The sequence below is a fragment of the Arvicola amphibius genome, chromosome 8 (assembly GCF_903992535.2).
Source record: "Arvicola amphibius chromosome 8, mArvAmp1.2, whole genome shotgun sequence".
In the NCBI taxonomy this organism is placed as follows: Eukaryota; Metazoa; Chordata; class Mammalia; order Rodentia; family Cricetidae; genus Arvicola; species Arvicola amphibius.
Window position 1 is genome coordinate 32,438,455 of NC_052054.1, and position 16,816 is coordinate 32,455,270.

Here is a 16,816-nt window from a genome sequence, read left to right on the forward strand (position 1 = left end):
ATACTATAAATGAGGAAAGGAACTTTTCATTTTGATTTCTTAAAGTGCATTTATTTCTTTATCAAGACAGGATTTCACTGGGCAGCTCAGGCTACCCTGGAAGTTGGTATGTACAAGAGGCTGGCCTCAAAGTCAAAGAGGTCTGCCTGTTCCTACCCCTGACCCTACCTCTGCAGTGCTAGTATTAAACTGGTATGCCACCATGACCATCTGGGTGATTTACATTGCAATACTCATGTGTGGACACAGCTATGAAGTATAGGAAGGAGGGAATTGAGGCTGAAGATCCCTTTCTCCATCCCAGCATCAAAGCTAGAGCTGTTCCCACCACCTGGTCTCATACAGGAATGAACACATCGCTAAAGCAAGAGGATGGGTTGAAAAAAATGTTGGGAGGTTAAATACCAAAGTGGCTAATAAGAGACAGCTGGCAAAAAAATACCAAGTCGTAGAGAAGGAACTAAAACCATGTGTTCAAGTGTAAGGGAAGAAGCAAGAGATCAAAGTCTCAATTCAATCCAAGAGCTGACAGAATGAGTAAGTGATCAGGGCCAGAATAAGAGGATAGGTGACCGAGGACGAAGAAAGACAGAGCAGTTCTGGCTGGCTTAGTAGGAACAGGCAACAGGAACCAGGAAGGGAGTTTGAATAACTGTTATTTGTGGTTTCAGGGTAAGAGAAGATAGCAGCCGGAATCCCGATGTGAGAAACAGAAACAGAAAGAGACTGACATGATCCATGTTGACTGCTGTGGGAAGTCTCCCGACCTACCAGCTTCTTGCTGGAGGGGTGGTGATACAGCTTTAAGGCCTGAAATCCAGACAGCCGTGCTACAGCTTCCGGATTGGGTCTGAAGGCATGAAAATGAGCCCAAAGCAAAAGAGATCCACACTGTACCACCCCATCAGCAGAGGAAGGGAAAACCCAGCTTCCTCGCCTTCAGATTCTCATTGGATTACAGGGTTCCCAACCACACAGGGGTGAGCCTACTGTTTTACTCAAGCCCAGTTGTAATCAGATACGTGGGCACCCCATGCCCTAGTACCCACTACAAGACGCAGCAGAGTGTGAACCAGACACTAGACCGTCAATAAATCAGGGAAACCATAATCCCTCTGTGCTGCAACAGAAGAGACACAAATGGGGAGATCCTGTGAGGAAACAGGCTTTAGAATAGGGCTTCTCCAGAACACACAGAACAGGGCAATGGGGAACAGAGGAATAAGATGGGATGGTGGTGTCTATGAGACTGAGCTGAGCTTTGGAGGAAAGGAGGGAGGCTGGAAGAAGGCAGAGTGATGATCATTTCCCAGCAGGGAGGGACTCTGGGGGCTGTAATCAAACTGTCCACCCTTTAAGATCCTCTGTTCCTAGGGGGGTTGTGTTTTACCAGCTTCAAAAGGCGAAGGGAGTGATCATAGGGTTTTTGTTCTACCAGTGACGTAAAATTGGGCAATAGTTTTTTTGTAACTATTAAGTGCAATCATAATATGCAAAAACCGTTACAAGCTTCCCTTGCGTAGTCCTTTCAGTTTGGGGATTGCCCTATGCAGTTTCTGGTTTTCACCAGGTCACATGACCGACCCTATATGTGCTGGATGTCATCCGCTGTGAGGCCGTGGTTTTGTCACCGTTGCTTTCCAGTCATCCTCGCCCTCGGGTTGTATAGATGAGCATGCTCTCTTCCTCTTTATTAATTCATGACTTTAGTGCAAAACTTAGAAATGTATAATTTCTCCTTCAGTGCTAGCACTATACACATGTGCACAGACACACGAGTACACAATACTCATGCATACACGCACACACACATAAGCACATGCACACCCATGCATAAGCACAAATATACCATGCACACAAATATGAACACACATACACAACACATATGCACACATAAATGCATACACATCCTGCCATGTTTCACATATATATTTTTCCATCTGCTATTTCTACTACTATCACAAAATTATTAAGTCTTAGAAGGAACCTTACTTGTCATATTTTACTGTAAGCATTAGGTATTTTATATTATATGTATATGTATATATGTATACACACACAAGCACACACACGCACACGCACACACACATATATATATGCTTTGCTTTTCTCAAGAACTTATACTTTCCTGTGGTAATCCGATGACAGGAAATAAAAGGATGAAGAGGAGGAGGGGAAGAGGAAGAAGAGGAAGAGGAGGGGGAGGAGGAGGAAGATGAGAGGGAAGAGGAGGGAAGGAGAGAGGAGGGGAGGAGGAGGAATAGGAAAGGGAGAAAGGAGAGGAGGGGGAGGAGGAGGAAGAAGAAGAGGAAAAGGGTCATCCTAACAGCAGGATCACAGCACATACATCATTCACAAGTTAAAACAGCAATACATATGTCTTGATGGGAAAAGATTGTCAACACAACTGTCACAACCTTCTTTATCTCAAAGTGGAGTCTGTATAAGACTTGGCCCTGAAAGCTACTGAGTTAAGAGCTTGAGTTTGACAAATGTGCTAATGAAGAATTGACTATCTGAAAATATTTAGACGTACACTAAAAGCAGAATGGCCCCACCCAGGGCCAGTCCTCAGAAGGCTGCTAGGTGATATGCCTCTTGCTGCATTTGGTTCATTGAAGCTACCTTACTGTCTCCTGCTCTCTCTCTCTCTCTCTCTCTCTCTCTCTCTCTCTCTCTCTCTCTCTCTCTCTCAAATACACACACACACACACACAGAGAGAGAGAGAGAGAGAGAGTCAGAAAGAGAGCGGGAACCTGAGATTTCCCTTCACCTTTACCACTTATTGTGGACAAAGAAATGAAAAAGAAAAGAAAGAAAGAAAAATGGCTTCCAGATGCCATTTCTGCTCAGTGTAAGCCCATTTCCCTTTCTTGGAAAGTTGGCTGTGATGCATGAGAAACATAAGAGTTTGGCACTCTGGAGTCCAGCTGAGATTGAGAGCAGGTTTCAGCGAGTAAATGAGAACACATTAGAGGCAGGTGCTGTACCACCATTCTGTGGTCCCCCTTCTGACAGCTACTTCAGAAGCTGGCCAGGAAAAATCTACTTGTCGGTAAGGGAGGGGCATGCCTGGAAGGTGGTCAAAGCCAGAATGGGATAATTTGGCCATGGTAATGCCCAGCCCTACTGCAAAAAAAAAAAAAAAAAAAAAAAGGCTCGTTCAAAGTCGATCCGAAGCTAGCCGAACAGGAAGCTTGCTTACTTACCTACTGGGTTGAGAACAAACACATGGAGCCTCAGGAATCAGCTACAAGTGGAAAGAGCAGAGCAAAACAAAGATGAAAAACAACAGCAACAACAATTTTCCAAAAGCATAGAAATGTTAGAAGTCATGAAAATGCTCCAAACGATCCATCTGGAGAAAATAAATACGCACGGAAGAAATACCTTCATGGTAAAATATTTCCAGACATTAGGAAGTCCGTGATTAGATGAAGCTTCATGCTGTAGTTCTTCACTCTCTCACACATGATGAGTCAATGAGAAAATTCCCTTGTCATGAGCCTGCCATTCCTAGACAATACTCTCAAACTCTGCCACACACAGTTACCACAGAGATCACATTCCACTAATGACACGAACTGAGACATGGTTCAACGCCACTCACTCGACACCTAAAGGGGAGAGAGAGCAGGAGCTACAGAGGCGGCTGTGCATTCAAGGTACCTAGTTTAAGGAATGTGCATTTTCAACGAAGACTAGTTCATAAAATATACTTAGCGTTTATCCCATCCTGAGACATGTCTATTGAGGGTCATTCATGGAAACCCCGTGTTTACTGAGGCTGTCACCTGAGTGTGGATAGCCTGCCATAAACTCTTTCATGTTTATTCATAAGGGCAGCTTATCAGTGAATGGTGCAGTTATTCAAGAAACCTTTTATGATGTCTGTGGTTGGTCCGATTCTCAGCCTAAACAAGACAGCACAGTGTTGGACATGGACCTTTTCAGCGTGGGATAAAGCTGATGTCACAGCGGGGCACATCCTGACGTGAGCCTCTGGGATTCCAGCCATTATCTTGATTCATTTTTCCTGGTTGAGCTGGATCACTTCATCTGTAGACAAGATGCAACACATCTGTCTACCCAGCAAAATCACCAAACCTTAATGGGTAACAGTAGAAATAAATAAATGAAAATACATCCTTAAGTCCAAATTTCTCTTCTAATATAGGCTAGTAGCCATTATCTCTCAACTTCACATTTATCAGACCCACCAAAGTAACAGACTTCCATGCCAAGTAGCCTGGGGTGTTTCACATGCCTCTCAGGGTGTGTGTTTCAAGAGATGAAGAGGATCAGAGATAACTATCTGAAGGACAGACACTGTATATAGAATGAGACGGAAAGCAAGTTTGGAAGCAAAGACAAGGGTATTGTTTGTAGAAAAGCAAAATTCAGCTTCACCCATTACTGCACCACCTCTAGGTACACTTGTGTTGTGTGAACACCCTTGCGCCTCAATTCCCATCCCTACAAACGGGAAAGATTAATACCTCATAGAGTTACAATGAAGCTGAAGTAAGATGCCGTATATAGAGCCAGTTGTTGGCCATGCCTGTCATCCCAGCATTTCTGGAGGCTATGGCCAGAGGACCAATAATAGTTCAAGGCCAGCCTGGGCTATGTAGCCAGACTTTGTCACAAAGCAAACTGAACTGTCGCCATAAGTAAAGGGTTTTTTTTTTTTTTTTTTTTTTTTTTGTAAATGTGTGGTAACGGTTCCAGGCACCCAGATCTTTACGGAGTGTTCTAGTTAAATTGATTGAATAAAATCTGCGTGTGTTTGAATATCAGCTGCAGCCTAGCACGGGGCATTACTTCAGTTACTTAGAATCTGATATGCCAAGTGTTTAAGCAGAATATGATTTTCCTCTTTACATATGGTAATAGCTTTGGTTCTGAGATGATATACCTTCTCTCAAAGCCTTATTTAACGTGCTGGTATTTTAACACAGGCCTTCACACACAAGGGAATAGTTCCAGGGCTGGTAAACATCAGGTGTGAATGAAACTCATCCCTTCAGCCTCCTCGCTCTTTCCTCTAGTTTCTCTCTGATGATTTTCAAGCCTAAGTCTAAGGGCCCCTGGCATTGCAAAATGAGGGGGAGGGGGCAGCAAGCTGAGATGGAAGCACATTTCCAAGTTTTGGCTAATGGGGTTCTGTCTAAATTTATCCCACGCTCCACCGAAAATCTCGGATATGTTTGTGTATAATTCATAGTAGTTCTTTTTACCCTCTCATTCACTCCTGTTCCTTGGCATGGATAGAGTCTATCTCAGTTCTCTCCTCCTACATCTATTGATTAGCCCCTCCAAACTACACCATTTAATAAGTGAGCATCTCCCTTTTAAAATTTACATGTCACATTTTTTTTTATTGCGCTCAGTTTGATGAGAAAAGGGTGGGGAATGCTCCCAAATTCTCAGTTATAAACACATTGAGTTCACCACCTGAGAAAGCTGGGTCCCGGCGACACTGTGCCCTCTAGCGCCACCACCTGTTAGCCGAGGCCTAGAACGAGGACAGGCTTCTGAGTCAGCTAACACACAAGTCCAGTAAAACCAACAAGGGAGACAAATGGTACGGTGTGGGAAGCATCTCATTAAAGCACAAACCATCTTCTCCTTCCACCTCGCCCCACAGCTCTGGGTACAAGCAAGGAAATGAACAGGCAAACGCAAAACAAACCACACAGAGCCATTGCCTTCTGACCAGAACCTCGGATTCTGAAAATATCCTAAGTTAGAGAATTCATTATAAAAGAGGGAGAAGCAGGAAGGCAGTGAATGTAATTTTCATAGCAAACATCCATGTTTCCTTCCACTTGTGACTCCCAGGGGAGGAGGACTGGGCTGGGGGGGGGGGGGGGGGGAGCTGAGGGCACTCTCCTTAACTTCAACTGAAGCAAATAGAAGAAGGTCATGGAAACCCAGCTAGGGTTCCTGGGAGTTTTAGAATAAGATTTATTGCTATTTTTCAAAAAGACTCTGGCATGCTCCCTGCCCCATGTTTTGGTTTTTGTTTGGTTGGTTTGGTTTTTTGGTTTTGTTCTTTTTTAGGGCGAGGATTGGTGGAATTCAACGACATGACTGAACCTAGGACATGCCAGAAACACTGGGAAACCCATTCCCTACCCAACCTATTAAAAAATCATCAGAGTGTCCAGATGCCCTTATACAGCTAGGGACAGACTTCCTACAAGCTTGACAGCTCAGTGTATGCATTGCGTATGGGTTTTGGCTTTGAGTCACACTGAGACTTTTGATTTCCTCTTTGAGGGCTGGCACTGACTTCTGCTTGCTCTTATAAGAAAATGTCTACAACTGAAAACTGAAAATGTGCAAGATTCCTTCTTTAAGTACACAAACACTCTAAGTCTGGCCACTTTGCTGTAGTCCTGCTGGATTCTCTCTCTCTCTCTCTCTCTCTCTCTCTCTCTCTCTCTCTCTCTCTCTCCTACCTGATCAAACTGATCAAGTAACGTTTCTGTGGGAGGGGAGGAGGGGAAGCAACAGAAAACATACAGGAAGGAACATAATACAAGCACAGTCAAATGTCACACAAGACTCAACCAAAAGCCCTGCATAGAGGATGCCCCATTATATCTACATGTACTTTCTGTGGCCACCTTTGTGAATTCCTCATCTACTTGGGGGGTCTGGGTAAAAATGCTCCCTTAAAGTCATTTACTAACTAAACCCCTGCTCACAAGTTCAAATAAATGTCTTTATTCTACGTGCCATTTCAAGGATTTTTCTCTCCCATTTCTGACCTGCTGTCAATCAAAAGGTTTGGGATAGGGCAGAGCTGGATGAAGCTGTAAGAAGCCACTATTTCCACTTTACCGCCCAGGTGCACACAAACATTTGCTGAGTCATTTATAATAGCGTAAGGGTTCAGGTGCCATGGCATGGACTGAGGCTGGAGTGTCAGCCTTTCCTTCTGGATTTCCTGGCACTTAATGACCTGTATCATAATAAAAACATACTTTCCAGTCTATGAATGTCTTGGATGTCCTCTGCTGCCACCACCCCTCCTCCCTCTTTCTTCCTCCCCCTCTTCTCTGCATGATTTTTGTAGAAATAGTCTATTGGTTTCATCTCTTCTAGTGTTTTTATCAGAAAGCTTCAAACGACATTCCAAATAAACTGAGATTTTTATATGGACTGTACATTTTAACAAGGTAGCTTCTCCTAGTTAATATTAAAACCATTCATTTGGAACTCATCGTGGATTTACTGAGAATTTGAGGTGTGAATTTTATGGCAAAACCACAAGTTATAATGCTGATATATTTTAACAGCAGTACAAAGTGGTAATGTACTCTTAACAGCAGGAAAGAAGAACAAAGGGGGAGAGGTGGAGAAAGAGAGGGAAAGATGAAGGAAGAATAAAGAGATTAAAAAAATGAGATTAAAAAGCTCCAAAACTACACAGAGAAACCCTGTCTCGAAAAACCAAAACAAACAAACAAGAAAAACAGAAACATGAAGTATCTGTTTTGTGAGAATTTTAGCATAATTTATCCTCACTGAAAGCTGTGAATCTGAAATTTCTTATCTTTATTTTATAAATGACAGCTTGGAGTTGAGCTCCTCCTTGTGACTTTCCTGAGATTTGTGAATGGCAGTTTTAAGAACATAACCAAAGTTCCTCAATTATGAAAAGCCCAGCCACTTACCCCTAGGACTGAGCCTGTTCCCTGCCTGCAGAAAGAGCTTTCCGATGCTCTTGTGGTTTCCAAGACTGCTCCACTTCTCTCCTGCCCTACCCTTCCCCCCTGCCCCGCATCACATAGCAAGCCAGAAAGCTCACCTCAGAGTCCACATCCCACCTTAGATGGTACTTGCCCTTCAATCCTGTCTCTTCCTCACCCATCCCACCATTCTGACCATTGGTGGCACAGATAATGATTGGCAGGTGAACACTTGAAAGACTTCATTGTGGCTTCCCACATATTTGGGGCTTTTCAAAAATCATCAATGAGGAAAGCAAGTTAGGGGCCAGGCTGCCTTTAATATTACATGTGGCTATTCTCATCACTTGGAATGTTCTTTCTTTAAATAGGAACTCTCAGGCCTCTTCTCTTTGAGGAATGTTTGGAAAGAACACTCACTAACAACGATGAAAATTCTTCCTGCACTTCAGAGGCCGCTCACACTTCCAGCCACTTCTCACTCTTCACTGTTGACATGCAACTGCTCCACACAGCCTGTGGCTGGCTTAACGAGGTAATTGGGTGCAGATGATGGGGTCATTGCCAAGGTTGAAGTGGTTATCCCTCATCCCTGCGCTATTTGTCCATGGAGTAATTGAAAATTAAAAAAATTAAAGAAATCAACATGACCAAATTAAACAGACTATTTTCACGCTGTAAATCTAGACAGGGTTTCTGAAGGTACTCCGTGAAGGTATACTTACCTTAAACTTCATTCAGAAGCATCAGCAATGAGAGGAAGTCATCCTCGGGTATAAGCCGTGGTAAATGATGTGGCATTAGGGAAAAGAGTGTCATGGTCCCAGAATCTCTCTATATAAAATGGGAATTATTGAAGTTATTCTCAAAAGAAGCCAATAAATAACACAGGTCCTAAATGACCACACAGTATTTTACAAAAGGGGTCCCTACTGTAGCTAAACAGCAATGTTAAGAAATGGAGACAAGCTGAGGCACATTGTTTAAATTTAACATCAACACACAAACGGGGAATAAACGTATTCTTTCCTGGACTTTACCTCCCTCCCCTGGACTGCAAGCTGCTTGGGTAGTAGGAGGTCCATCACTATTCATAGACCCTTGGGGGAGTCACTAAAAATATACTAAGCACTGACACTTGTAGCTTATGGACAGGTTATAACTAGACACAAACCAACTGCTTGTCGTTTTGTTATGTCAACAAATGTTTTACTTCCAAACAACCATCAGCATTGTCAGATTATGGGGTTTAGTGTAAGTAAAATCCAAGGATGAACCTCAGGACAGCAGTGTTTAAAATGTCCCAACTGAACCGATCAGTCTCCCTCCTGGTTCTCTCAGCCCGTGTCCCATCCTGATACCTACCTACCCAACACATAGCCGCTTGCTCTGAAGTCATATAGACCTACTAATGATTTTCAGTCATTCTCCTTCCCTCCCTGAACCTCCAAAATAAGGTCCCTACAACTACAAAGAGGGCTGAAATTCTTCCCCAGGAACCTCCATTCTTAATCAAAACCCTGGTTTTGTCCTCTCTCTCTCTCTCTCTCTCTCTCTCTCTCTCTCTCTCCTTCTCTTCCTCTCTCTCCTCCCCCCCAACACCCCCCCCAGCCTGGCTGTCAGTCACTAAAACCGTTATCTCGAGTGACCAAAGATCAAATGCCTATATTTCAAACATAGAATTTACTTTTGCACAGACACATCTTGAAATTCGGGGTGGGGAGGGGGCTTTCATATGGCTATAAGCATCCCTCTACTCTCAGTAGAACCCCAAGAGACTAGAGCCCCTTTAAAGAAAAAAATGCAAAAATAATGAAAAGGAAATAATTTTGGATTTTTCTCTTAGTGGCTCTTCAACTACCTCAGTTCTGAGAGGGTTTTTTTTTTTTTTTTTTTTTTTTTTTTTTTTTTTTTTTTTTTTTTTTTTTGTCAGTAGATAAAACTGGCAAGGCGATTTTGTAAAAAGAAGAAATAGGAGAAATAATCATTGTCCATGTATTTTTAAATGATATTATCACGAGGGGTACAAGGAGGACACGGTGGGGAAAAAAATCTATTTGGTGTTGTGCTGGAAACACAGCGCCCCTTTTTTTTTTCTAGTGAGCTGAAGTGTGCCAGCTTTTTCAGACGGAGGAATGCGGAGTGTCAAGGGGTCAGGATCAATCCGGTGTGAGTTGATGAGGCAGGAAGGTGGGGAGGAATGCAAGGAATGTCCCTGTTTGTGTAGGACTTCATTCAGTTCTTTGGCGAGCCGGCCTCTTGGGAGAGTATAAAAGCCAGCGCCGCCCGCCCAGCCTCACACAACTCTTCCCTCCAAGAAGAGACAGCCAGAGCCACTCCAGCTCCGACCCCAGGAGACCGACCTCCTCCAGACTGCAGCCGTCCCAGCCGACAGTCCCAGACGCCACCGCCTGGAGCTTCCAGACATCAACCTCCGCCCAGAGTCCGTGTCCAGGCTCCGGCCGCGCCCCTCGTCGCCTCTGAGCCCCGCTGCTGTGCGTCCTCCCGCCGCGCCCCGACCATGATCGCGAGTCCCGTCAGCCTCGCTTTGGTGCTCCTCCTCGCCCTCTGCAGTCGGGTAAGCTTCTAGAATGATGGAAAGGACGAAGGGAGGGCCGAGCGAGCTGCGATCGCAGACTGACCGCTCTCCTCTTCCTCTCCGCAGCCCACTACCGGCCAGGACTGCGGTGCGCAGTGCCAGTGTACCGAGCCGGCGCCGCGCTGCCCGGCTGGTGTGAGCCTGGTGCTGGACGGCTGCGGTTGCTGCCGCGTCTGCGCCAAGCAGCTGGGAGAGCTGTGCACGGAGCGTGACCCCTGCGACCCACACAAGGGCCTCTACTGCGACTTCGGCTCTCCCGCCAACCGCAAGATCGGCGTGTGCACCGGTAAGACCCGCAGCCCCCAATCTCAGCCCCTAGCAAGAGAGAGCCCCAGTTTGGTGTTGAACCACCACTTCTGTCAAGCCCACCATGATTCCTTCTAGAAAGGGAATTGCTCACCTAAGTCCTTGTCTGCAGCTGCTTCCAGTCTGCTCACTTCAGTCCTGACCCTAACTCACTGCCTTGACAGGCACAGTGTCACAGCTGTTCTGATCTCTGGGACCCTCTGACATCTACATCTTTCTCTTGCTTTCCTGCAGCCAAAGATGGTGCACCCTGTGTCTTCGGCGGGTCCGTGTACCGCAGCGGTGAGTCCTTCCAAAGCAGCTGCAAATATCAATGCACTTGCCTGGACGGGGCTGTGGGCTGCGTGCCCCTGTGCAGCATGGACGTCCGTCTGCCCAGCCCTGACTGCCCCTTCCCGAGAAGGGTTAAGCTGCCCGGGAAATGCTGTGAGGAATGGGTGTGTGATGAGCCCAAGGATCGCACCGTGGTTGGCCCTGCCCTGGCTGGTGAGTTCTCGTCTTCTAAGTTTCTGTTATTCATTCTCCCCTACCTCAGGGCCCAGGCCCAAGTTCACCAAGAGAAGGAGAAAATTGTCCTATCTGGGTGTTTTACCTTGTGTTTATGTGTCCTGCTCTCACAGCCTACCGACTGGAAGACACATTTGGCCCAGACCCAACTATGATGAGAGCCAACTGCCTGGTCCAGACCACAGAATGGAGTGCCTGTTCCAAGACCTGTGGGATGGGTATCTCCACCAGGGTTACCAACGACAATGCCTTCTGCAGACTTGAGAAGCAGAGTCGCCTCTGTATGGTCAGGCCTTGTGAAGCTGATCTGGAAGAGAACATTAAGGTACATATTCTGTCCTCAGTCCTTCATTTTCCCGGAATGATAATGAAGAGAAGCAAAGTTAGGTGTCTCGACTCCCTTGTAATTATAGGCCTGTTATCTCCAAAAATATCTAACCATGGAGCTGTCTGGCTGGAATGAGAGATTGTGTAAGAGCAGCCACTGGTTCTCCACTACAAAATTCTCCACGGTGTTAGCTAATTCAAGACACTCCAAAAGAGGCTATGGCTATTTTTGGAAAACTGGCAAATGAAACTCCCAGTCTCTCCACTCGGAATATAAACACAAGTCAGATGACATAGGGCTGGACTACAGAGGGCTGAGGAAGGGCCACTCCCCTTGTAGTAATTGCTGTTTCTCTTCTTGTCTTCCTTAGAAGGGCAAAAAGTGCATCCGTACCCCTAAAATCTCCAAGCCTGTCAAGTTCGAACTTTCCGGCTGCAGCAGTGTGAAGACCTACCGGGCTAAGTTCTGTGGGGTGTGCACGGATGGCCGATGCTGCACACCGCACAGAACCACCACCCTGCCCGTGGAATTCAAATGTCCCGATGGCGAGATCATGAAAAAGAACATGATGTTCATCAAGACCTGTGCCTGCCATTACAACTGTCCTGGGGACAACGACATCTTTGAGTCCCTGTACTATAGGAAGATGTATGGAGACATGGCATAAAGCCAGGGAGTAAGGGACATGGACTTGTTAGACTATAACTTGAACTGAGTTACATCTCATTTTTCTGTAAAAAAAAACCATTACAGTAGCACATTAATTTAAATCTGTGTTTCTAACTGCTGGGGGAGAAAACTTCCCACCAAAGTGAGAACGTTATGCCATTGTCATACAAATAGTCTGCCAATCTCAGACACTGGTTTGAAGACAGTTTAGACTTGACAGTTGGACTTCATTAGCACACAGCGCCAGAATGTATGTATACTGAGGTGTGTCTCCGGGAACAGTGGAGACACCAGGAGAAAGGCTGGTGCTATCCGAGGTCATCTTAAAAGCAGCAATGTGCCTGCTGTTTGGAGTGTAATTGGGGAGGAAAATTATAGCATGCTTGCAGACGGACCTGCTCTAGCAACAGCTGGGCAGTGTATCCTCCTCCTAGTGGAGGCTGAGTCCAGCTGTTCTTTAACTGATAACAGCAGATTCAGCTCTGACATTCTGATTCGAATGACGGTGGTCAGGAGTCGGAATCTTGTCTATTAGACTGGACAGCTTGTGGCAAGTGAATTTGCCTGTAACAAGCCAGATTTTTTTATGGATATTGTAAATATTGTGGATATATATATATATATTTGTACAGTTATCTAAGTTAATTTAAAATTGTCTGTGCCTATTTTTGTTTTAAATGCTTTTGGTATTTTAAACTGATAGCCTCAAATTCTGAACACCATAGTTAAGACATAAAGATTGTCTGCGATTCAAAACCAAGGAGATACTGAAGTGGAAATGGCAGCCTGAGTAATGGAGGTTTGCTGACGGTGAAGCAACACCTCGCAGGTCAGATTTCTGTGGGAAATGTGGTAACCTCACTGTCCGTGAACAAATGGCCATTATTAAGAAGTGGCTGGCTCGGGGGAGCTGGTCAGATTCCCATGTGGAAGTGTTTGCTTCAGCTTTGACTATGACTGTTTTTTGGGCAGTTTATTTGTTGAGAGTGTGACCAAAAGTTACATGTTTGCACCTTTCTAGTTGAAAATAAAGTATATATTTTTTATATGAAGGGCTTGACTGTTCTTTCTTATAAGCATTTCTTGAGTTTTTCTGAATGGAAATGGGAAGTTCCGATTTATCTTAAGGTAACTCACTTAGGAGTTTACAAATACCTTTGGGATATATGAATAACAGCAATCAATAGAATCTTGCATAAGCATCCTTTGCCCTGAACGAAGTGTCATAGAATTACAGATACGCACATCATGTTGAATACACAGGCATATGTAGTTGCATAAGGGGCACTTTAAATTCAGTTCTATGTTGATGACTCTAGACTCCACTGACCCCTGTGATATTCCACCCAGTCCCCTTTACACCAGGACCTCTGGACTTTGGAGATAATTTCTAATCTTGCACATCACAAATTAGTCTGTGCCTTGCATGGATAAAATATTTAAAATATTATCGTGTGTGTTCAGCTACAGCTGTTTCTGAACTTGATGCTATCCCTGTTTAAATAGAAAGTATAGAATAACATGAACATTAAAATGAAATCCATGTTTTACTGTGCACAATTATGTTTTCCTATTGCCATGATAGCTTATGACAACTCTAAAGGACAGGATAAGACAATTTTCCATTCATTAACATTAGTAGGAATGGTTTTCATTGTAAAATGATTCCACACTATTGTCCCACGTGTTTGGCTGTATCAGACCTTATAATCAACATATCCCAATTACCAATGTGGCTTACTATCAAGAACCCTGATATAGAAATGAGCCTGGACATACGTGTCTTCTGCTCAACAGTAAAAAGGAGAGACCCACAAACACTCTAAAGGCGATTAAAAACCTGTTTTCTTTTCCAAGATGAGGATAGCTGTAGATTTCAGTGAGGAAAAAAAAAAAAAAAAAAAAAAAAAAAAAAAAAAAACATTGCAGACAGACTAACCTGTCCTGCAGTAGTTAGAAATCTTGTAGTCACTCTGGGAGACAAAAATTGCACCCGGAGGTAGAGACATGCTACAAACAGTGCCCACACCACAAACCAAATGAAAAACTTCCCTTGAGAACAGGACTTCTGGTCGCAACACTGGGCTTTAGAGCGTGCCCTCATAGGTACAGGCAAAGCTTGCAGTAGCAGCCATTACCCAAGTGGGCATAAACAGTACATTGCTGGCTCCCATTTCCTTTTCATCAATGGATGCCCAGCTGCAAAGATGAAGAGCCATGGTAAAACAGCCTAATTTCTGAAGGGAATCAGAGAATTCTGGAGAAACCTGAAGCTGTAGTGGATGAAAGGATTTCCAAATCTGCACACAGAAACAGTAAGTAAATTGCATAACCAAACTCCCATGAGCAGCATGTAATAAAATTAGGAGACAAGACACCCCTTGACCCCAAGATAGGAATGAAGACAAATCACCAACCACCCAAAGGCCTGCGCTGTGTCAGCAGGCATGGGAAAAAAGAAAAAGAACAAGGGGACATGTGATGTTTTGAGAACAAGAGAGCTCCCAAGGAACCAGCAAGTGCTGGCTAGAACTACAGCTGGTTGGTTTGAAAACAGGGCTGACTTGGGTGGGGGTTGGGGGTTGGGTGGCTCCAATACAACTTACAGTCAGGGCTGCTTTCCAAGACAAAACGCACACACTTAAAAATGGAATCAAAATAGAGCCTGTCAGGGCAACAGAAAGAAGACTGAGATAAAAATAGGAAGCTGGGCCAAGTGGCAGAGGCCTGTGATCCCAGCTACTTGGGAGACTAAGTGTTTTAAGGGCTTGTTCTGCTGCTGTGACAAGATCCCTAGCAAAAGCCACTGAAGGAAGGGAGGGCTTAATTTGGGACACAGTTGAAGGACACAGGTGTTGGGGCTATTGGATCATGCTGTGAACCTCAAATTTGCATTTGCATTTGCATTAATTAAATAAAATTAACCTTGGGCCAGAAGGCTGCCTTAGCAACTAATGGAGAGAAAGCAATCATAGAGCTAGAGAAGAGAGATAGTGAGGCACCCGAAGTAATAGGGTGTTGGAGCAAGGGCCCGCTTGTTTGTCCTGGGTGGAGTTTGGTTTTTCTCATTTAGTGAAGCAGAAACACCAGTCAACCATGCTCATCAGAAAGTAGAGAAAGTCAGCTCCTTGCTACTCAGCCTGAGCTCACAGGTTTTCACCCCAGCCTTTGAATCTCAAGTCTTAATCTCATTAGAATGATGGAGATTTAGTTAAAGAGACTTTTAGTGGCAACAACAGGGCTGCTGCCTGTGGAAGCAGAATTTTCAGCAGGCTTCTGCCTGGCAGGCTGCTGCTAGAGAAACAGGCTCTTAACTGCAGCATTGCAATCACTGGCAGAGGTAGCAGTAGATTAAGGTGCAGCCACGGTGCCAAAGATAAAATGACACGCAGTCTGTCATGGAGGGGAAGTCAGAATGGTAAGAGCTTGAGGTACCTTGTCAGAGTGCATCCTCAGTCAATGAGCAGACAGATAGAAATGCTCAAGTGTTCAGCTAGCATTCTTGTTTTTATTCACTCGAGGGCTGGACCACATTGGATGCAAGGGGATGGCCACACAACTGAGGTGGATCTTAGCGTCTCAATTAACCTGATAGAGAAAATGTCTCTCAACCAGACCCAGAGGCTTGTTGTTCTAGTTCTCTTTCTGTTACTATGATAAAAACACTGACCACAAACAAGGGTTTATTTCAGGTTACAGTATCTGGTCCATCATCAAGGGAAGCCAACTAACGAGTTCAAAGCAGATACCTGGAGGTGGGCACTTAAACAGAGACCATGGTGGAACATTGTTTACTTGGCTTGCATTCTTGGGCTTGCTCATTTACCATTCCTATACAACCCAGACCCACCGCCCTGGAATGGTACCACCCATAGTATCAGTGCCCTACTATATCAATTAGTCATCGAGAAAACTCGTACTAATATGTTCACAGGCCAATCCAATGGAGGGCATTCCTCAGTTAAGGTTCCCCTTCCTGGCATACCAATTTGACAATTGAAACTCATTATGGCACTGCCTTTATGATTCTAGATTCTGTCAAGTTGACAATATTAGCTACCACGAGTCTATCCTTTGTCAACTAGACATGCAAACATAATCATACATAAGTCACAATCTTTGAGTCCTTCACTCCATAGGCTCTTGGACCTGTTGCCATTGAACACTAACCATCACACTGAACTGGGAACCCAGAAAGATGATTCATCTGTCAAAGAAACAATATTAAACTTGTCTCAAATTCAGTTGCTCAGATTCAGCAAATCCACAACAGTGAAAAACAAAGATACCAGAACCTTAGAGGATGGTGCTATGTTTCTGCAAAAGAAATGATAGGGCAGATAAGTAAGTAAGTAATAAGTAAGATGTTATTGTTAACTAAGATCTGAGTTATCCAGCTACAGAAAAAGATCCTGGATTCCATGAACAAGTTGGTATGTCTTTGAACATAATAAAAGGCTTTAATTGAAAAAAATGAAAGCAATGTTCAAAGTACACAGTCAAACCATTAGAAACATTTGAGAACTCAAAGGCATACTGATCCCATGAACTGTTTCTAAGAAACGTATTAGTGAGCCAGTTCCAAAAACACGTTTGAGATGTCAATATAAGAACTTGTCAATCACAATGAATAAAGTAGATCCTTAAAAAAAGCCATTTAATGTAATAGGTTTTGTTTTGATATCTTCATGTGTCTCATGGAC

General features: G+C 44.2%; 1 protein-coding gene across 1 annotated transcript; it reads left to right on the forward strand.

Annotated features, from left to right (window-relative positions):
• Nucleotides 1-10,021: 10,021 nt before the first annotated feature.
• Nucleotides 10,022-13,165, forward strand: Ccn2 (cellular communication network factor 2). The gene is made up of 5 exons (XM_038339430.1): nt 10,022-10,282; nt 10,370-10,589; nt 10,844-11,095; nt 11,230-11,441; nt 11,815-13,165. Exons 1-5 carry the CDS (start codon nt 10,226-10,228, stop codon nt 12,109-12,111), a joined length of 1,038 nt encoding a protein of 345 aa, XP_038195358.1. The 5' UTR covers nt 10,022-10,225; the 3' UTR covers nt 12,112-13,165.
• The last annotated feature ends 3,651 nt before the right edge of the window (nt 13,166-16,816 follow it).